The following is a 23,404-nucleotide window of genomic DNA, read 5'->3' on the forward strand; positions in this document are numbered from 1 at the left end:
CCAATGATACAAATGTTAGAACTTAAAAAACTTTTTTAAATTAAATGTATTGGGGTGACATTGGTTAACAAGAATATATAGGTTTCAAGTGTACATTTCTATGATACACTTCCCCCCCCCACTGTTATTCAGACTGGGTAATTTCTATTGTTCTATCTTCAAGTTCTTTGATTCATTCCTCTGTAGACTTCACTCTGCTGTTGAGCCCACTCATTAAAATTTTTATTTAGTTACTGTAATTTTTGGTTGGTTCTACTTTTTATCTTCTATGTCTCTGCTAGGCCTTTCTATTTCTTTGCTGAGACTTTCTAATTTAAATTTTTCAGTTGTTTCAAGTATGTTTGTAGTTGCTCACTAAAACATATTTACAATGATCCCTTTAAATACATGTGACATGATCTTAACACCTGTTATCTCAGTGTTGGCATCTGCTTATTGTGTGTTTACTGTTTCAATGGAAACCTGGACATTTCAGGTATCATTTTACAATCCTCTGGATCTTATTTAAGTGTTCTATTTTAGCAGGTCTCGTCTGTCACTGTTCTGGTGAGATTAAGGAGGTGCTGCCTCCTCTCTGCCAGATGGAGGTAGAAATCTAGGTTGATCTTTATTGACACGGAGATTGAGGGGGCATGGACCCTCATTACTACTGGGTAGGAATGGAAGTCCTGGTACCCCACTAGGACTCCACTAATGACACCATTGCTGGGGGATTGGGGAGCAGGCTTGTTATTTCAGTGTTGAAGGTTCAAACTCTCTACCTGGTCTTTCTGACATCACCCCAGCAGAGAGTGGGAGGGGGTCCTTGTTGCTGCTAAGTGAAAGTGAAAAACTAGACTCCCCACATGGTTGCCAATGACACTGACTGGGGAGGTGGAGAGGGCTTGTCACTTCTCAGTGGATATGAAAGTCCCTCCAATGGGTCTTCTGTGACACCATGTGACAGAAGGCTGAAAGTCTAGGCTTTTCACCCAGCCTTTCCTTGTGGGGGTGGGGTTAACTGTTTATATTGTGTTTGGCTGACTAGAGCAGTGATTATGTAAAAGTTTTCAGACTTGCCAGCCTGCCATTTTCCTAGTCTGTTAGCTAGAGACAACAGCTTTTCTTGTCTGTGCTTGTTAATTTTTCCAGATTGCTGGTTTCTCTAGCACCCAGTCTGGGATATATGCTGTGAAAAGAAAACCCATAATATTTACTTCTGTGTTGTTTCTTGGGACTCAAGTCCTCCAGTTGTTCTGCCTTCTCTTTACCATTCAAAATCTTTTTTATGGTTGTTTTATATTTAATGTCTAGCCTTTTTAGCGTACTTTATAGAAGGAATAGGGGAAAGTACTTTTACTCCATCTTTCCAGAAGCAGGACTATAGCAACCCACTGTTTGTGGTTTTACTTTCCATACTGCAGTTATCTGCAGTCAACCGAGGTCCAGAAATATTAAATGGAAAATCCCAGAAATAAATAATTCATAAATTTTCAACTGTATACCATTCTAAGCAGTATGACATCTCACACTGTCCACTCCGTCCTGCTCAGGATGTGAATTACCCCTTTGTCAGAGTATCCATGCTGTCTGTATATGCTCCCCACCTTGGTTATCAAATGGACTGCACTGTATCATGGTGCTCGTGTTCAAATAACCCTTATTTTACTTAATAATGGCCCCAAAGCGCAAGAGTAGTGATGCTGGCAATTCAGATATGCCAAAGGGAAGCCGTAAAGTGATTCCTTTAAGTGAAAAGGTATGTATGTAAAGGAAAAAACAAGAGTATATATAGGGTTCAATACTACTGGGCGTTTCAGGCATTCATGAGGGGTCTTGAAACATATTCCCAGCAGATAAGGAGGGACTACTGTATTCTGTTATAATTAAGATCTCCCTTTCTATCTTGAATTTGGAAACCTGAATAACTTGAATCTAGCACACTTGAATTTTATCTGTTTTAGAAATGAAATAATAAATGCAGGATATTCAAAAAGGATTTCTTATATACTTATATTCAAATAAATAGTGCTAGGCTGAGTACACAATGACCAATGACAAGTTGGTAAAATATTATCTAAATCTCCTCAGCTGACTATATGTACTATATCCAAAGCTATAAATGAAAACAACAACAACAAAGAACCCCACCACTAACAGTGTTCCTTAAGAGAAAATTAAGACAGCACAAAACCATCAAAATGATCAAATCTAAAATGACAAATGAAGTAATTAATGAGAGAAAGACTATACAGACTATTTTTCTTTTCAAGGGACTCTTCATACATGTGGTAGAAAGACATTTATAAGATGACCCAAAGGAATGAAAATGTATTACATATTTGCAAGCAAACATCTGTATCACAAAATGTTTATGATGTGTTTCCCTGGTAATAATAACTGCATGTTAGGTGACCATGGAAAACACAAATAACTTTATTTACTTATCTATTTATTTTATTTTTTAATTAATTAATTTATTTATTTTTGTTACAGATGTTTCTCCTTTTTCCCCATTGACACCCTCCTCGTCACTCCTGTCCCGCCCCGCCTTCACAGCATTAATTTTAAAATCAATATATTTCCTATTTGATGACATGAAGTTATGTTAATGTCAATTCTTTTAAAATTGTATTCTTTTCTTTCCTATTTGTCTCTTTCTGCTATAGCTACACATTCAATTTCTGAGCTCTTGATTCTTTTGCTCCTTTCTCACTGTTTTCAACTGTTAACAACTGAAATAAAATCTCTGTGCTAAAATTAACATTGTTCTACAATAAAACTATACAAAACCAAACAAAAGTATAATCTAATCTGCATCATTTGAACCTGCAACTCCACTGTGAGGCTCTCATCATAATTCTTTGAATTTCAACCTATAAAGTTCAAATGAAATTTTTTTAGGAAACGAAACAATCTGAAAGAGGAGAAAAAACTCTCAAAAAGGAACATTTCTGATTAGAAAACAAAAATTACTTACCTCTTCATCCAATTCTTTCATTATCTTGTCTAGTTTAATGTTTGAAGTTCTATAAAAACAAAAGCAATATAGATTAGAAATACGTTTATTTTTTATGGACCATAGGTGGAACCCCACATTTCTTACTCTTCCATTTAACTTAGATTTCTTAACTTTTTTGTACTGTAGATCTCTTTGGCAGTCTGGTGAAGCCTACTGCCTTTTCTCAGAATAATATCTTGAAAGTTAAGAAAAGCTAAGATATTAAAATACAGTCATAAGCTTAAAAAATGTATGATTTAGTAATATGTGTGCTTCCTTGTTAATACACTAAATCACAAGATCTAGTAGCAGTAATTTCAAAGTAGTAGTAAGCACAAATAATATTTAGAGGTAACAACTGTATTATAAAAAAATATCTGTAATTTCTATTGGTAATAAAAAATTCACAGCTATTGCAAATAATTGTGGATTACCATCTATATTTATAATTAAAGGAAATGCTGAATTTCACTTATAAGTTAGAGAAAATATTCACTTTTTCTCATCTAAGTTTAAAGACCTTGAATTCCACCCATGAACCCTTTGGGGGAGAGGTCTATGCATTCCAAGTTAAGGATCCCTGAAGTCACTTATGTAATACTTGCTACTACTAAATAAAAATTAGCCATTTAACCTTTAATAAACAATTAAGTAAGTGAAGAGAAAGGTGACACATATATGACTAAACATTCCCACTAGCAACTTGAGCAAAAATTTGAGGTAAACTGAAAGTATATTATCTACATCACAATTCATTTTCATTGGCTATAAGCATTATTCAGAGCTTTAAATTTGTATATGAATATCTCATCAAATATCTCAATCAGCAGTTCCAGAATGAAACTTATTTCCTCTGCTCCACACCCCTATCTACAGTACTAATCTGCTTCTTCTCTACGTGTCCCTAAGTAAAGGAATCATCCTTGACTCATCTTCCTCTCATCCCCATTTAGTTGAATTAATAAATGTCAAGTGCTGCCAACACTTAAAAGCAAATTTGATGACCATTTTTTACTTCTACTTATACGTTTTTGGGGTTTTCCCCCTAAGCTTAGTAACTTTCAATGTTTTTCTATCATCCTTAAGATAAAATTATAAATTTCTTAGCTTGTCAAAAAATAAAGTCCTTTAAGATCTAGATTCTGTTGACCTTCCCAGACCTCCCCAACACTGTCATGTGATTACTGGCCACTTTGGCCATTCTTATTTCTCCTCAAATCCTCACCACCACCACCACTACCACTAGTTTGTCATTTGCCTTTCAGTTTTGATTATAGTATTTGTTTTAGATGTAGGAACTTCTCAACATTTATACAATAACATCTATTTATTCCCTCATTTTATACTTAGAAATTCATTCCAAATCCTGGCATCAGTTATTTGCTTATATTCAAGTGCTTTTATTAAAAAGTTTACATTATATGTTTTACTATTTAATCTATCAGGAATGGTAATGCAGTGAGAATTTTACTTGTTTTCTCTTACCCCCAGTCACAAAATTTCCAGTTTTCCCAATTCCATTTGTTGCCTACTTTATCTCTATGTTACCTCTATATCTTGTTTATTCAATATATCCACTAAGAATAAAAATAATTATAAAAAGTCATTATTTGTAATTAATAAGTAACTCACCATTATGCTAAGTTATATAAAATAATCTTTTTTATATTTTCATAAATATGCTCTCTTATTAAATTTAGACTCATAGGAAAAAATCCTGAGTTACTGCTCTAAAAAATCACAGTGGAAAACAGAATGTCTGTATCAAAAATTCAGTGAATTTTAATCTTCAACAACATTTATATTTTAGAAAGCATCTCATTTAATGTAAACTAATTTCCTCTTTCAGCTACCTAATTAAAACGGGAGAAAAAAAGCAATAAATCAGGCACTAAGTGAATTAACACTATATAGTTTTTAAATAAAGACCATAGGGAGCAAATGCACTTTATATTCTGAGAAAAAGAAATCTATAACTAATGCCAACATACATACTACTTTCCAATTCTAACCAAGACATTCTTCATTGACTGTATCTCAGTACCAACTTTTATATCACCACCTTCTACTTTCAAGTGTTTATAGAGTGCAAGCTTTTAAACAAGCTTCACTGTGCAACTTTTAAAGTAAAAAACATACGAAGTATATTCTCACCTGCACTTCTGCTCCATTTCATCTTTTAATTGCATTTCATTATGTAGCTGTTCTTCCAGCTTATAAATTGTTTTCTGCAAACTTTCCTGCTTTAATTGAAAATAAAACAAATCTCATTCTACTAAGAATATTCATAGAGAATTTAAAATTAGAAAGTTTATGTTACCATTTTACACTGTTTAGGAGGGAATTGTTTGATTCAATCTTACCCTTTTCCTTTCTATCTAACATTTTTATTATTAATTTAATGAGCATTCCCTCCCCCCCAACACCTACACATATGTATGACACTATGGTAGGCATTATTAGTAATACAAAAATAAAGATTTGGTCAACAGTTAAATAGTAGGACATAGGAGAATGAAAGGGTGAAAAGAACCTACAGTAACCCATGGACATATACACAAATATTACAACATAATGTAGTAAGTGATAATAAAATTATATATAAAACATTATGAATGAGAGAAGAGGTCACATCCAATTATTCCAGGAAGATGTAAAGTTTGAAATGAAACCTACAAGGTGAAAGAACTTTACTAAGCAGAGGAGGCAGAAGGAAGGCATTTTCGCTTTCCAAAAGTAGAGAGGCAGAAGAAAATATGATATATTTTGGAAATGGAAAGAAATTAAATATAGGCAGAGCATATAACATAGAGAATGAATCGCATAAAATCTGAAAAGGGGAGTGGGGCCATGATCCTTGTATGCAAAAATAGGAGTTGGGGGCTTTGATGTATAAGCATTTTATTATTATTATTATTATTTTAATCCTCACCTGAGGATATTTTTCTATTTATCTTCAGATGGAGTGAGAGGGAGAGGAAGAGAAAGAGGGAGAGGGGGAGAGGGAGGGAGAGGGGGAGAGGGAGAGAGAGGGCAGGAGGGAGAGAGAAACATCGATGTGAAAGAGACACATCAACTGGTTGCCGACCAGGGCCTGGGATGAACTGCAAACGAGGTACATGCCCTTGACTGGAATCGAACCTGTGATTCATTGGTCCTTGTATTGATGCTTTAACCGCTGAGCCAAACCGGCCAGGACATGTATAAGCATTTTAAAAAGAGCATTTTAGAAACATCACTTCAATAATAATAAGGTGAATAGATTAGAGGGTAGAAAAACTAGCCAACACAGCCAGTTAACAAGCTACTGAAACAGTTCAGGCAAAAGACTCATGTCTCTAATATCTACTTCTGGTAATTTTCAGGTCTAATATAAGGCAGAGGCTATAGGACAAGAGGAGAAAATGGATAACTGTGTCAATTAGAAGGTAGAATGTACAACTTAACAACTGATTAGAAATAAGAACAGAGTGCCATTACAAAAAATAAATAACACAACAAAAACTGCTGGGGAGAGAATGGAGAGAGAACTGTGAGTTAGCTTTGGCCTAGGTTGAGAATCCTGAGAGAGATGCAGGAAGAGAAGTCCAGTCAGAGAGAGAGAAGAGAGATTCAAGCCTGGAGCTCAGAGGAACAGGCTGGACATGTATGAGACTACGTATGGAAAATGAACAGAGAGCAGAGATCAGAACCACCTTGAGAAACATTAAAGGGGAGGGAGGGAAGAAGGAAAGCAAATTTAGGGAGGGGGAAGAGAACTTGCAAAGTAGACTGAAGATAAAATCCAAAGAGGCAGGAAGAAAAAAAGAAAGAAGAAATTAGGAAAATGAAAGAGTTACAAACACTGCAAATTCTAAGGAGGAAGAATTAGTACAAATGCATCAAAAAAGAAAAACAGATATGGAATGAAAATTATTGTATTTGGCAACAGCAAAGTTATGCATTAGCCTCGCTGCTAGAAGGCTTTCAAGGAAGAGTTTAAAATTAAATTCATTGCCTTTTGTATTTAGTTCTAGGTTAAAAGAGATAGTAGGCATGCCTATGTTTTCTTTTTCCCTGTGAGCTTACCAGAGCAAAAGATAAAAGGTAACAGCCACTGAAAGAAACCTATGGCAATCATCACTGAACAAGATCAGCCCCACCAAACATGATTCCATTGAATATTTTTTGAAGTCCTGATGTACCACTAATCCTGCAGATAAGTAATACACTGAGGGCTGGGTTGCAGAAGCTCCTAATTGCCACATTCCCTAGGTTAAAAGGTGCTTAAATTTTATTTACTGATTTTTATTTTTTAATCCTCATCTGAAGATATTTTTCCATTGATTTTTTTTTTTTAGATAGAGTGGAAAGGAGGGAGGGAGGAGAGAGAGAGAGAAACATCAACATGAGAGAGAGACATCAATTGGTTGCCTCCTGTATGACCTGAGGGGGCAGGGGTTTGAACCTGCAAACCAGGTATGTGCCCTTGACTGGGATCAAACCTACTACCCTTGGTCGGAGGGCTGATGCTCTAACTGCTGAGCCAAACTGGCCAGGGCAAAAGTGCTTAAATTTTAAAGATTTCTGAGCTCTTGTTAGTTATATAACTTGACAAATAGCTTTGTTAGGATCAGAATTTAAGAAAGATGACCTGAACAGTTAATAGGTACTCACATTAAGCTGAGTAAAATAAACTGATCACAAAAAGTCAAGTATTGTATGATTCCATTTATATGGGGTAACTAAAGTAGTCAAATTCATGGAGAAAGAAAACAGAATAATAGTTACTAGGGGCATGGGAGGAGGAAAATGGGGAATTTAATGGGTAAAGGTTTTAGTCTGGGATGAAGAAAAGGTTATATGGAAATGGATGGTGATGGTCGCATGACAATGTGAAGGTGCTTAACGCCAGTGAACTATACACTTAAATATGGATTAAAATGGTAAATTTTGTGTTATATACATATCACAAAACTCTCTTCATTTAAATATTTTAAATGTACCATCTATTTTCTTGTCAAGACCCTTACTGATACCTTGACTTATCATAAATTCCTATTCCAAGAAATTAGAAAGACCACGACTATCCATCTGTGTAGCAATTTATAGTTTATTAACTGCCTCTACATATAATATCCCACTTGATATTTAGGCAAGAAATCAAACTAGAGAGCAGACAGTAAGTAAAAAGTGCTATAAAAAGTTAAGTTCAGCCCTGGCCGGTGTAGTTCAGTTGGTTGTAGCGTTGCCCATATACAAAAAGGTGGCAGGTTCAATTCTGGGTTAGGGTACATACTCAGGTTATGGGTTCGACCCCCAGTCGGGGTGCACAGGGGAGGCAACCAATGCTTCTCTCTCACATCAGTATCTTTGTCCGTCTGTCTCCCTCTCTTTTTCTTTCTACAACAATGAAAAGCATATCCTCCAAAGAGAATTAAAAAAATTTTTAAGTCCACAAACTAGTATTCAGAAGTAATATGTCTACTTAATATCATGCACATAAAATACATTATCCACAAAACTTTTTTTAAAAGAATATGAAAATACCTACCAAGCTTTTATCCGCACTGGAGCTAGTTCTGTTATCATTAGGATTTGCTGAAGATAAGTATCTGGGAGGAAAAAAGATTTTAAAAATAAATAAAACAAAAAACTCTTTAATGTCCAATAACAACCAATAACAAATACTACATGTTTATTTTTTGTTCAGTATTGTATTTGTTCTGCTTTTTAAAAATTGAGTACAGTCCTGGCCGGTTTGGCTCAGTGGTTAAGAGCGTTGGCCCATGGACCAAAGAGTCACAAGTTGGATTCAAGGGCATGTACACCTTAGTTGTGATTCGGCCCCAGTCAGGTTCATTCAGAAGGCAACCAATCGATATGTCTCTCTCATGTTGATGTTTCTCTCTCTCCCCTTCCCATTCTATCTGAAGATAAATGGAAAAATATCCTCAGGTGAAGACTGAAGAAAAAAAAAATTGAGTATAGGTAAGGCACTACTGCTGCTGCTGCCCCTGCCACTTCCTACATGCTACAACTATTATTAATACTTCTATCGCTACCACTATAGCCACTGCCCTTGGTTAACCAGTAGAGCTTTCTCAAAAAGATACCAAATAGCTACAGTATACTGTACAGCTCTTTTGGGGCAGTTGTTAATGTACTAGATATTAATAGTGAAAAATAGAACATATTAAAGTGTCCTTTAACTACTATCAAACATATTTAACAGCCATGGCCGGGTGGCTCACTAGGTTAAAGCGTCCTCTCGTACACCAAAAGGTTGCAGGTTCAATCACTGGCTGGGGTGCATACGACAGGAAACCAATCAATGTTCCTCTCTCACATCGATATTCCCCCCCACACACCTCCACACCCACACTTTCCTCTCTCACTAAAAGCAACAAAAACATCCTTGGGTGAGGATTTAAACAAACAAAAACCGTATGTAACGATGCTTTAAAAGAAACTGTAGAAAAATATGTCACTTCCTATGTTTTCTTTGGAAAATTATTCAGATCAACTAGAGAATCGAATAATCAGGAGACAACAGGTGCTATGTAGTAGATTGGTAGAGAAAAGGTCCCATGTGACAAATGACAAATTCTAGATGCAGTACAATTTAATTCCACTGACTATTAAGTAATTTATAAATTCAGAGTGAGATTCTGCATTATGTAAGTAGAAGTATATAGCAATGCCAATAGAATCTGAATTATATCCCACTCTTTGATCCCGAAGCTGTCTTCTAAATTTAATATCCTATGTAACTAAAGTTGATTTTTAGCTTTCTGCAAAGTTAATAATAAGTTTCTCTGAATGGCCCTGGCCAGTTTGGCTCAGCGGTTAGAGCATTGGCCTGCAGTCCAGAGAGACCTGGGTTCAGTTCCCGCTAAGGGCACATACCTGGGTTGCAGTTTGTCCCTGGCCCTGGTTGGGTCGTGTGGGTGGCAGCCACTCGATGTGTCCCTTTCACATCGATGTTTCTCTCTCTCTCTCTCTCTCCCTCCCGCTCTATCTGAACAAAATATCAAAAAATGTCCTCGAGTGAGGATTAAAAAAAAAAAAGTTTCTCTAAATGCAGCACTGGGAATGTAAGAACACACTGGTACACATCTATTCATTCCTCTACTTGTTTTTTCTTTCAAGGTTTTTTTGCATATTATATTGTTGCTTTTATATAGAATCTAGTCATTTAGGTAACTTTTTACGAAAGAGGTATTAGATTATTAGAAATGTAGCTCTAAAAAGTTTAAATCTATTTTTAAAATCATTTTTAATTCAGATATATTTTAGTAATAAAGATCTCTCCCCTTGGTAACTAAAAGTATGTTTAGATTTCAGAAGTAAAAATTTCAGAAGTTATCTTTTTCATGCCAATAATTCAAAATTATACTTACATATTATAGTAAGTCTAATTAATACCTTGCTGATTTTTTCTTTATTAAGAGTAACCGTCCCCTTGACCATTCACATAATATGTAATTACTAAGAACAGAGTTCAATTTCTACTTTTAAGAACTAAGGAAGTTAGTTTGGGATATGTAACATATGAATATAAGGAAAAACCAGAGAAGATAATAATCAACTGTATGACAACACAGTACAAGTAGTATATTTAACTAATTCAAAATTAGCTTTGTATATATAAATCTAAATACAGTAATTAACTGCTATTATCTATAGAAAATCTAAAATACAATGAGGTTTGTTTATACCAACATCTCAAGTGATTCAGAAATCAAGCCAGAGAATAATTTATAAAAATAAAAATAAAAATAAATTGAAAAGGGTGCTTCAGCAAAAAACACTTCAAAACTTCTCTGTGTATTTATTTCAATATAAAATAGCTACAATATTATACTCATAGAATGTTAGGAGGAAAAAAGAATTAAAATATGGGACTTTTCTAAGGGTCAGAACTCAACTACTACCAACCTGGTTGGTGATGCAACAAAAAGTATTCAATATTGTCTAACATCTGGGTTACTGGAAAATTTTCGTAAGCCAGGACAAAACTGCCTTCTTGACTTGAATTAGCCCTTATAAAAAAGTAGACTAAAATGATGACACTTCACTTTAAAATAAGGTTAGCTTATAATAACCTCACATTTAATTACTACTTCAAGCAATTCAAATATCTAATACCACTCTAATGAAATATAATTTAATTAAAAGTATATATTTTAAACATAAATCTAACAAGTAGATTTAACACACCCAGTAAATATTGCCATATGGCTTACTATATATTGGTATAGCACTTTGTTTAGATTTCTATTGTGTAGTAGTTAACCAACCTATATTGTACAATTTATTCATATTCTGTGTAGGATATGAGCATCTCAAGAGAATGTACTGAACTATTCAACATGGAGGAGGAGGTTGATAAGCTGGAATTGATGTTCCAGAAAGCTGACTCTGATCTGAATTACATTCAATACAGGCTGGAATATGAAATCAAGACTAATCATCCTGATTCAGCAGGCGAGAAAAATCCAGTTACACTCTTACAGGAATTGTCAGCAATAAAAACTCGACATCAAATTTTGCATGCATGCTTTAAACCAATTGCTGATGAGCAGAAAGAGACTAAGAGCCGCATTTGTGCTACTTTCAATAAGACTATGACCATGATACAAAATCTACAAAAGCAAACAGACCTGGAGCTGTCACCAGTGACCAAAGAAGAAAAAATGGCAATACAGCAATTAAAATCTCACTTGTCAGACTTATGAAGAAATGGACTTGCAAAAGGAAACTCTAATAGAGAAGAGATCAATTCCAGAGAGATTTAGGAAGATGTCTTATTAGCACTTGGTAACTAGAGGTGGGGTAGGTGAAGGAGAAGATTTGGCCTGGGTGACTAGATAGTGATGCCTTTCACAAGAGAGGGGACTATAAGAAGGGCAGATATGAATACATTTCAGTCAAAAGGATGAAATGGGAATAAAGGGGTTTAAACAGTATATACACACACACTTAGTTTTGCAGTGTCAGGTAAGAAAGTCTTAACACTATTTTGCATCTGTTTTTGTATAACCAAGATAACACAGGTGTCCTGACCTATCTGTCAGTCAAATGTGAATGAGCGTGTTTTGGAAATTAAAAAAAATATATTTGTATTATATTATACATTATATGTATATGTAGAGAATTTTGTTTTTGAAAATTTTGATTGAAGATGTGATCACACACTATGGGTGAGACTGATGTGACCTATAGTCTCCCATAAAACCTAACTTGTGTAATAAGCTGAAAAAAAAAAAAGAGAGAATGTACTATATCTTATTCATCCTTTCCTTGTACCTTGATGCTTAGTACATACCTGACAAAGAGTTGGCAAACATGTCTGTTGACTGAATGAATAAATGAATACTCAGCAAAGTAAAATAATGTTAAATGTTTCTTATATTTCAAGTCCATTTGAAAAAATTAAAGCTAACATTAGTTCATACTATTAATAATAGCTAACACTGGCTGCTTATTCCATGTAAAGCATTATTCTAAGTGTATTTCTGTGTTCTGATTTACTTAATCCTTACAACAACCCTATGACACTAGTATTATCATTATTATCATAATCATCATCCCTGTTTTTGAGGAATTGGAGGCATAAAAGGTCAAAGTCACTTGCCTAAGGTCACAAGGTCTTTCTTACATGTTATAAAACATGGTGAATTCACTTAGTGGTTTTTGGGAGGAAACACAATTTTCAAAGAACTAAAAATTATAGGCCTTTGGCATTATCAATATAGCAATGATAATGCTAGAAAACTGTATGTTATTCCAAAATGTATTATAAAATCAGAACTCTTTGGATAACAAGATTAACCAAAATATTAGCATTAAAAGAATCTTTTAAACTATTAATTGCTATAACTTGTAGATATACACTATACCATTCAATAAAAAATTTCTGAAAAACAATATCCTGAACATGGATGAGTCTGAAAGAAATTAAATATGAAATACCAGAAATACCATGCATTGCTGAAAAATGGTGTATTAAAATATCTCTTTATATACCATTAAATCTACTTTAAAGATCTTAAAATGATTTTTAGATATCCCTAAGAAAATAATATGACAACACAAATAAGTACCTATCCCTAAAATCATACTTACCTACGATTGCTGTAATAAGTAAATCCTACAAAAGGTAGTTGATTGCCAACAAAAGCTTTAGGTATAGGGAATGTTTCCTCATCTCCTTTATCTTCTTCCAAGTCATCAAAGTTACTTGTATCAATGTCGCTACTTAAATCAGGTACAACTGGTGCTACAGCTAAAAATAAAAATAAAATTAGTAGTTCACTTCAAACATAATGTAAAAATAAAGATTCCATACCAACTACTAATGGTTTCTTACATAAAAATAACTTGCAAACCACGAATTCCAAATAGGGTGAATCCTATTACAGTGTGATTTATTAGCATAATCACTCCATTGATATTGATCATGTGTAATTCTGTGAAACAATTATCTTCAAAATCACCTATAATTATCATCTACAGCTCAAGTTCAATCTCAGTATTTTAAGTCAGGTTATTAAGGTTTGTTTTAGAATACACAATAATATAAAATATGCAAAAGCAGAACTATAGAAAAGACTTTTCAGAAATTATTGCATAAAAAATTGTACTCAAGCCCTGGCAGGTTTGGCTCAGTGGTTAGAGTGTCGGCCCACTCTAAAGAATCGTGGGGTCAATTCCAGTCCAGGGCATGAACCTCGGTTTCGGTTCAGTCTCCGGCCCTGGTCAGGGTCGTGCGGGAGGCAACCAGTCGATGTGTCCCTCTCACATCGATGTTTCTGTTTCTCTTTCTCCCCCCATCCCTTCCTCCCTCCCACTCTAGCTGAAGGTAGATGGAGAAGTATCCTCGGGTGAGGATTTAAAAAAAAAATGGTACTCAAAGTTGATAGTTTCAAATATAGTATTTTGTTTGTTAATATGCCCTATAGCAAACTAGAAATCAAGGTTACTCTTAATGGACTTGCATATAATAATTTGGTATTGAAATATTTTTATTTAATCTAAAATCTAGATGATTCGTATTCTCCCCTCACTAAATATCTCTATAAAATTAAGTTATAAAAAGCAAAGTATTTTGACTTATATTTTCAGACTAGCTACCTTCCCTGAATCAAGTGACTAAGGAACAACTCTGAGGTATTTATAAAATGAGTGTAAAGAAAAAAGGCAGGGATGTAAAATATGCATATAGAATCTTTAAGAATTATAAACTTGATGGGGAGCAAAGCTCAGATGTACTTAATAATATAAAATTATCATTACTATGCTTAAATTTGTATAACACAAAAGAAAATACCATATAAAACTAATACTACTATTATCTTCTTTGAAGCTTACTACAGAGAATACATCTAAAAATAAATTTTAACTTGACTTGGGGTAGTGAATACATAATACAATATATAGATGATGGATTATAAAACTGTACACCTGAAACCTAAATAATTTTATTAACCAATTTCACCACAATAAATTCATTAAAAAATAAAAATAAGCCCTGGCTGGTTTGGCTCAGCGGTTAGAGTGTTGGCCTGTGGACTAAAGGGTCACCACCAGTTTGATTCCTGGTCAAGGGCATGTACCTGGGTTGTAGGTTTGATCACCAGCCCCGGATGGGGTCGTGTGGGAGGCAACCAATCGATGTCTGTCTCTCTTTCACTCTCTCCTTCCCTCCCTTCACCTCTATCTAAAAATCAATGGAAAAAATATCCCTGAGTGAGGATTAACAAAATAAATAATACAAATAAATTTTAGGAAAAATTATTTTTTAGTTTAAAGATACAGAGCACAGTAAATATCAATGAAATATTATCATTAAAATATTGAATAACTACTTTGGATACGATCATCTCATGTTTCTTCTGTGGTGGTTTTTTTTTTGGTACGTGCCCTTAGTGGGAACCGAACCCGGGACTCTGTGGTCCGCAGGCCAACGCTCCAACCACTGAGCCAAACCGGCTAGGGCCATCTCATGTTTCTTAACAGACCTGGTTTCATGATCTTAATCTCTTATATACAGGAACAATTTTTCTATTGAATCATCTGGGTTTTCCAGACAAAAAATAACTATTGTTGTGCATCTCAGATATTTGATGATCATGGGAATGAAACACATTTAACCCAAAGAAACTATAATACTAAATAACAATGAATAAAGATAGACCTTTTCTACCATTCTCTTTCCTTAATGGCCAAAAGAATTGCCTGACTGGACAATTCTAACTTCCTAATAATAGCTAATTTATAAAATGGGGAAGAAGAAAAATAGTTCTCTCTCCAAGTGAAGTATGTAAGTCAACTATGATCTTGGTATAAATTATACTTTAAAACAGTAGTTCTCAATTTTATAACAATTTTGTCGCCCCCCCCCCCCCTTGCCCCGACACAAATGGTAAGTCTGGGTACATTTTTTTTTTTTTTTTTTTTTTAATCCTCACCTGAGGACATTTTTCCATTTTTTGTACAGATAGAGTGGGAGGGAGAGAGAGGAAGAGAGAGAGAGAGAGAGAAACATCGACGTGAAAGGGACACATCGAGTGGCTGCCACCCGCACGACCAACCAGGGCCGGGGACAAACTGCAACCGAAGTACGTGCCCTTAGCGGGAACCGAACCTGGGTCTCTCCATACTGCAGGCCAACGCTCTAACCGCTGAGCCAAACCGGCCAGGGCTGGGTACATTTTTGGATGTTATACTGAGGAAGGCATGCTACTGGCATTTAGTGGGTAGAAACCAGGGACAGTATCTACACCATATACAAAAATTAACTCAAAAGAGCCCTGGCCGGTTTGGCTCAGCAGTTAGAGCATTGGTCGGCAAACCAGAGGGTCTAAGGTTGGATTCCCGGTCCAGGGCAAATACCTGGGTTGCAGGTTCAATCCCTGGCCCTGGTTGGGGTCATATAGAAGGCAACCAATCATTGTGTTTCTTGCACATCAATATTTTTCTCTCTCTCCCCCACCCCTCCACTCTCTCTGGAAACCAATGGAAAAAGTATCCTTGGGTGAGGATTAAAAAAAAAAACAAAAAAAAAAATGAACTTAAAAGAATGGAAAACAACTCTGACATATTATCAGTACACAAATGTTCAGAAAAGCATTATTCACAATAGCTTAAAGGTAAAAAGCACTCTGAGTGTCTACCACCAAATAAATAGCTAAAAATATGACATACATAGACACAATGCAGTATTATTCACCCCGGAAATGAAATTCTGATACATGCCAAAACATGGATAAACCTTGAAGACAAACTAAGTGAAATAAGTCAATCTCAAAAAAATAAATATTGCAGATTTCACTTCTCTGAGTACCCAGAATAGTTAAAGTGATAAAGACAGAATGCAGAATAGTGGCTATAGTGGCTGTGTGGGGGCTACAATGAATGGAGAGTTGTTGTTTAATGTGTATAAAGATTTAGTTTGGGATGATAAAAAAGTCCTGGAGATATATGGTGGTGAGGGTTGCAAAATGATAGTAATTAGTGCCACTGAGCTGTACACTAAAAAAAAAAAAAAGATCAAAATGGTAAATTTGACACACCTTCATGGTCACAGGTACCTGGCCTCACCAGCCTAGGCCTCACCTGCCCAGGAAGACCCTGCCTCTTGAGCATTAATAATTTTAATTTTGGAGCAATATGTAAGATGACAGTGGCATAGGCAGACCTTTCTTGTACCTCCTTCCAGGGCCAGACTGGAACTAAAACTAAACTGAGGAGCATTCACCCAGAATTACCAACTGAGGTCCAGCTAAGGAGGGGAATTATAACAAGGAAGGGCAGAAACCACCTGGAGACTAGTGGGAAAGGTGAGGTCTAAGAGGGGCTGGCATGCTGCCCAAGAGTAAGATGGGATCTCTCGGATATTGGGGGGTAGGTTCCCTATGAGGATCAATGTCCAGACCCCACGCTGGACTCCTCAGTCCAGAACACCAGGGCCAAGTACAGTGGCCCATGTAACATCCACCTGTGAAAGGTAGCAGGGCTTCTGGCCATTGCCATGGAGACCGAAGCCTGTCAGACATCAAGCCACAGTTCTTTTTTTAAACCCAGAGGACAGGATTTTTGTTTGCAGCTACTCACCCTAGACTTTGGTGGAGAAAGGGCAGTGTGGACTGGAGTTGCCTGAGGAGAGGCTGGGGTGGGAAGCATTGGGGAGAGACATGGAAAAAGCTGCTGGGAAACCTGCAATCAGTCATACCTACCCCAAACTGAAGCTGTTATTTTTCCTGAGACACAGAACCCCTTCCAGCAGACATAGCTCAGGAAAAGGCATATACCCTGCCCAAGGGGATACAGCTTGCCCCACCCTCAGGAAACCTGCTTGCCACACCCAGCATTTAGACTCCTGTAGAGAAGAGAGCAGCAAGGCTGTCTACAGGTTTGAACAGTCTTAGAAAGAAGGGTCAGTGACTGGACTGAGGGTGGGGAGATCCACCCACTGTCCTGGCAACCTCACTTATGCTTGGGTCTCACTGGAGAGTTATAGAAACTCCCCATTTCCAGCAGGCCCCACTGGGCTGCACATGAGTATCTCTGCCCAGGTAAGGGGAGGGAAATATTCTGGGACACCTCAGAGGAATAGCTCTGGGATAGTAAAACACCCACACCACTTTCCCTGAAATCTGAATGGCACTTCCCGTCCTGGGAGACACAGAGGTTTTATACTCCTAATTCTGCCTAAAGCCCTTCCAGAAACAGATTTTTCAGTGATTAAGACTGACAGCTGGCCAGCATGACAAGGGGGGTAGACACAGAGACTGGGGAACCTGGAGAACCTGGGAAAGTACAGCTTGGACCCTCCCACTTGCAGCCAAGACCTATGAAGACAGACACAAACTGTGGATTGCTGCCAAAGTACCATCCAGGATGTCCAGAAACAGCAGACCAAACAATCAGCTGCAGTAAATAGAAGAGCAGGATCCAAAGGCACTAAACTCTGAAACCGCATTTTTAAATTTGCACTATTTTATTAATTTTCTCATTCATTGCTTTATTATTTTTTCTTTTTTCATATTTCTAATTGTGCTCTTTCATTTTCTGTTTGTTTATTTATTTATTTATTTATTTATTTATTTATTTATTTATATCCTCACCTGAGGACATTTTTCCATATTTTGTTCAGAGAGAGTGGGAGGGGGAGAGGGAGAGAGAAACATTGACGTGACAGGGACACATCGAGTGGTTGCCACCTGCACGACCCAACCAGGGCCAGGGACAAACTGCAACCAGGGATAAACTGCAACCGAGGTACGAGCCCTTAGTGGGAACTGAACCGAGGTCTCTCTGGACCGCAGGCAGTCGTTCTAACCGCTGAGCCAAACTGGCCAGGGCCCTTTTCTTATTTTTAAAAAATTCTCTGTTTTCACTTCTTTTTCCTTTTCTAATTTTTTTTAAAATTAATCCTCACCCAATAATATTTTTAACCATTGATTTTTAGAGACTGGAAGGGAGGGAGGAAGAGGGAGAGGGGTAGAGAGAGGGAGGAAAACATCAACGTGAAAGAGACACATCAAGACTAGCCAGTGTGGTTCAGTGGTTGAGCATCAACCCATGCACCAAGAGGTCGCCGATTTGATTCCCGTTCAGGGCACATGCCCAGGTTGTGGGCCAAATCCCCATTGGGGGGAGTGCAGGAGGCAGTCAATCGATGTTCTCTCTCATTGATATTTCTATCTCTCCCTCTCCCTTCCTCTCTCTCTAAAAATCAATAAAGAAAAAAAAAAGAAACACATTTATTGCCTCCCGCATGACCCAAACTGGGGCAGGAATCAAACCTACAACCTAGATACATGTCCTTGACCAGAAATTGAACCCATGACACTTCAGTGCATGGGCCAACGCTCTAACCACACTGACCCACATGGGCCAGGGTTGCTTTCATAATGTCTTATCTTTCTTCTTTCTCCTCTTACTCCCTTTTTTCTAGCTCTTTTCTTTTACACTGTTTTCCTTCCCACATTCTTTATTCTTATTTTCTTTCTTTCCCTTTTGCCCTTTCATATTCCATTTTCTTCCCATTTGTTTTTCCCTTCTCATATTTTTTGTTCTTTCCTTTTATTATTATTGTTCATGTTTCTCTTTCTTAATTCTCTTTTCTTTTGTGGTTTTTGTAGGGGTATTTTCTACATTTTTGTTTTGCTTCTTGTTTTGTTTTGTTGTCCACATGTGCAAAACAGCTCACATGATGTGTTTGGGGGGTGAGCCTCACAGTCAGCCAGCCTGAGAGGAGACCTCACCAATGAATAGGACAACAACAATCAAGACCTAATTATAACAGGAAAGCCCAAATAACCCACACAATGGACATCCCAAGAGCATCTAGCTTAGGAGATCAAAGAGACTGCACCACTGGGTGCCACAGAACACGTACTACATTAGGGCCACACCACAAAGACTGGGAGGCATAGCAGTTTAATCTAATACATACAAACAAATACAATGGGACAGTAAAAATGAGGAGACAAAGAAATAATCCCCAAATGAAAGAAATGGAGGATCTCTAGAAAAAGAGTTAAATGAAACAGAGGCAAGCAATTTATAACGATGCTCAAGGAACATAGTGATAATCCAAGGAACTTAGGGGGAACTACACCAGCATGAAACAAGATAGAGCAGCCATGAACAAGAACCAGGTGGAAATGAAGAATAACATAGCTGACATCAAGAATACACTGGAAGGAAGCAAAAGAAGATTGAAGGAGGCAGTGATTCAGAAAACAAGGGAGGAAAAAACCACCCAATTAGAGCAGCAAAAAGAGAAAAGAGCCCTGGCCAGTTTGGCTCAGCGGTTAGTGTGTCAGCCCGCGGTCCAGACAGACCCGGGTTCGGTTCCCGCTAAGGGCACGTACCTCGGTTGTAGTTTGTCCCCGGCCCTGGTTGGGTTGTGTGGGTGGCAGCCACCCGATGTGTCCCTTTCATGTCGTTGTTTCTCTCTCTCTCCCCCTCTCTCTTCCTCTCACTCTATCTGAACAAAAAATGGAAAAATGTCCTCGGGTGAGAATTAAAAAAAAAAAAGTAAAAAGCAGCAGAATAGTTTAAGGGAACTTTGGGACAATATGAAATATAACAACATCTGCATCACAGGGATACCAGAAGAAGAAAGTGAACAAGGAATAGAAAATTTCTTTAAAGAAATAATGACAAAAATCTACCCTAACCTGGTGAAGGAAAAGTCACACAAGTTCAGGAAGCACAGAGAATCCCAATCAAGATGAACCCAAAAAGACTCACACAAGAAACATATTTAAAATGATAAACATTAAAGACAAAGAAAGAATCTTAAAGGCAATAAGAGAAAGACAGAAAGGGAGTAACCATTAGAATGTCAGCTGCTTGCTCAACAGAAACCCTTCAGGCCAGAAAGGACTGGCATTAGTATTCAAAAAACTAAAAAACAAGGACCTGAACCTAAGGCTACTCTATCCAGTAAGGCTGTATCACTTAAAACTGAAGGCAAAAATCAAGAGCTTTACAAATCAAGGCTAAAGGCTTACATTACCACCAAACCAGCAGTGCAAGAAATGTTAAGGGGAATGCTTTTAGAAGAAAATGAGATGAGAAGAAGATGGCAGCGGGCAAGACCAGAGTGAAGGTGAGTGTGTGAGTGTGAAAGAGAGTGTGAGTGGACGTGACTGTGGACGAGCAACCTTGAGTAGTGCAGAAACATGGGGCAGAGGGTTCCTGTGCTGTGGCCGGGGAACAGCTGGCTACTGCGGTAAGCGGCTTGTCAGGGAGCTTCTCCCTGCGCAGCTGGAAGGCCTTGCCATTTTGGAAGATCCCTGGTCTTTTCTGGGAGGAAGCAGCAGAAGCAGGTAGTGCCAAATGAGCTGAGTCCACCAGAGTGCCTTGCACCATCGGACAAGTGGACCCCAATGTGTCAACGCAGACCAGCACACAGTAGTGGCGCTATCGAGGTGCCTGCTGCAGTAGTCGCAACCAGCTGGGAGCCGAGCACCATCCCCTACAGCAGCAGCCTGACTGGCACCAAACACCATCCCCCACAGCAGCAACCTGATCTGAGCCTAGCACCTTCCCTCACAGCAGCAGTGACTGGGCGGGAGTACAGCCCTACCCCCAACAGCAGCAGAGGTTCAGGAGCAGACATCCATCCCCAGGCAGCAGCAAGACTTGGGCAGCCAAGACCTACCCCTGACAACTGCAGTAGCGGATTTGGAGTGAAGCCCCTCCCCCAGCAACAGCAAAGTCCCAGGAGCTGAGCATCCTCAGCCCCCAACAGCAACAGAGGATTGGGAGCTGAGAGCACCCCCTGGCAACAGCAGCAGCAGTAGCAGAGCAAACCAGGAGCTGACATTCTCCCCCAGCAGTGACTGATCAGGAGCTGAGACCCACCAGGCAGTAGCTTACCCCAAAAGCAAACCAGCAGGACCCAGGCACCTGAGCCGGGCACCAGCAGGACCCACACACACCAGCAGTGCACCAGTGGGACCCACACATCCCAGGCAGAGGCTACACAGATTGGCAGCTGAGAACCATCCCCAAAGGCATTGGCAGAGGCTGATTAGGAGCAGTGCTCCAGTCCAAACAGCAGCAAGACTCGGGCAGCCAAGACCTGCACGAGAGAACTAACACAACAGATCAATACCAGCCACCACTTGTCAATCCTCCAGGACCCACAGCAGGCAAGAGGTGCCACACATCAAAACAGTCTGGGAGGCACAACAGCCTTATTTGATACACATCAACCTGCCTACACATTCCAACATCCCTCACCGGGCCTAGAACTACCAGACTGCTAAAATGGTGAGATAAAGAAACAACACCCAAGTGAAAGAAAAGGAGAAATCCCCAGAAAAGAAACTACATGAAATGGAAGAAAGCAATTTGTCAGATAAAGAATTCAAAGCAATGATTTTAAGGTTGCTCAAACAATTTAATGAGAACTGCAAGCAACTTAAGAATTATGAAGAGCTCAGTAGGAACTAAAAAGTTTAAAAAGAGAGGTAGATACGTGAAGTTTTCTGGAAGATATGTTGTTGTTTGAACAAGGTAATCACTTGAATTATTGCCTTCAGGATAATCTGTCCCATTGAGTGTAGTGTTTTTATTTGTATAAAGCCTGGTCATGTGTTCTATTGTTTTCATATTTTCTTTCAACATTGTTCCTCGAACTTGTACCATAAAAAGATATGTGTTGGCGATGCCCGGAGACACATAGATTAAGTAGAGACAAGATGAGGACAGGGAGAAGAAGAAGAAGATGAAAGCGAGTAGGGAGCGAATGGAGACCTACATCATCCTCCTGAGCACAATTTTCCTCTTCCCGGCCAGCAGCTTAGGCTGCACTCTCCGGCCAGACTTGTGGGCACCGTCCAGGCCCTAAACTTCCATGAATGTGCTAAGAACTCCAAGGCCACAAAGGGATCCGCATGGGGAGGCTCTGTGGGAGAGGGCCAAAGATCTGGAAACACCCAAATGTCCATCAGTAGACAAATGGATAAAAAAGCTGTGGTACATATACACAATGGAGTACTATGCAGCTGTAAGAAAGAAAGAGCTCTTATCCTTTGAGATAACATGGAGAGACCTGGAAAGTATTATCCTAAGCGAAACAAGCCAAACAGAGAAAGACAAGTATCACATGTTCTCACTTATTTGTGGAATATAATGAACATAACAGTCTGAAGAACAGGGTAGTCCCAGAGACATGGAAGTAGGGTTCAGACTGACAATCCCCAGAAGAGGGGGTGGGAGGGGATAAACCACAGAACTTATATGAATGTATGCATGACCAATGGACATGGACAACAAAGGTGGGGACAGGGCAGGGAGGGAGAGGGAGGAGGGTGTCAATGGGGGAAAAGGAGAAACATCTGTAACAAAAATAAATAAATAAAATTTAAAAAAATAAAATATTTTAAATGTGTACTATTAAAAAAAGAGAGGTAGAAGCTATGAATAAAAGTCAAGAGGAAATAGTGATGTAGCTGTTATGAAATATACCTCAGGAGGATTCAATAGTAGATTAAAAAAAGATGAAGACCAAATCTGCAACTTAGAAGACAAGGTAGAAAAAAACACCCAAATAGAGCACAAATGGGAAAAACAATAAAAAGCAGGAGGAGAGTTTAAGGGAGCTTTGGGACAATACGAAACGTAAAAACATTCGCATCATAGGGGTACCAGAAGGAGAAGAATCGGAGAAAGAAATAAAGAATCTGTTGGAAGACATAATGACAGAAAACATCCTCCCTAATTTGGTGAAAGAAAAAGCAACACAAGTCCAGGAAACACAAAGAGTCCAAAGCAAGATAAACCTGAAAAGACCTACAGCTAGACATATTATAATTCAAATGGCAAACATTAAAGACAAAGAAAGAATCTTAAAGGAAGCAAGAGAGAAACAGAAAGTTACCAACAAGGGAGTTCCTATTAGTCTGTCAGCTT

The 23,404-nt window shown here is 37.9% G+C and overlaps 2 protein-coding genes across 7 annotated transcripts in view; one reads left to right on the forward strand and one right to left on the reverse strand.

The window, feature by feature from the left end:
* The window catches only part of ROCK1 (Rho associated coiled-coil containing protein kinase 1), a 186,881-nt gene that overhangs the window by 78,751 nt on the left and 84,726 nt on the right, over nucleotides 1-23,404 (reverse strand). For 5 of the 6 annotated variants that reach the window (XM_036245219.1, XM_036245221.1, XM_036245222.1 and 2 more), the window contains 4 exons: nucleotides 13,091-13,250; nucleotides 8,514-8,574; nucleotides 5,135-5,223; nucleotides 2,960-3,008 (listed from right to left, as the gene is read on the reverse strand). In XM_036245219.1, the coding sequence (XP_036101112.1) occupies nucleotides 2,960-3,008; nucleotides 5,135-5,223; nucleotides 8,514-8,574; nucleotides 13,091-13,250 (359 nt within the window). The remainder of the gene's footprint in view (nucleotides 1-2,959; nucleotides 3,009-5,134; nucleotides 5,224-8,513; nucleotides 8,575-13,090; nucleotides 13,251-23,404) is intronic. The other variant, XM_036245220.1, reaches the window with a different exon arrangement.
* Nucleotides 11,335-11,847, forward strand: LOC118618765 (spindle and kinetochore-associated protein 2-like). The gene has a single exon (XM_036245225.1). The coding sequence runs from the start codon at nucleotides 11,335-11,337 to the stop codon at nucleotides 11,698-11,700; it is 366 nt and encodes a 121-aa protein (XP_036101118.1). The 3' UTR covers nucleotides 11,701-11,847.

The sequence above is a fragment of the Molossus molossus genome, unplaced genomic scaffold (genome assembly GCF_014108415.1).
Source record: "Molossus molossus isolate mMolMol1 unplaced genomic scaffold, mMolMol1.p scaffold_m16_p_6, whole genome shotgun sequence".
In the NCBI taxonomy this organism is placed as follows: Eukaryota; Metazoa; Chordata; class Mammalia; order Chiroptera; family Molossidae; genus Molossus; species Molossus molossus.

Excerpts from the sequence above, each read along its gene's own strand:
- LOC118618765 (XM_036245225.1), top strand. The coding sequence starts at position 11,335 with ATGGAGGAGGAGGTTGATAAGCTGGAATTGATGTTCCAGAAAGCTGAC.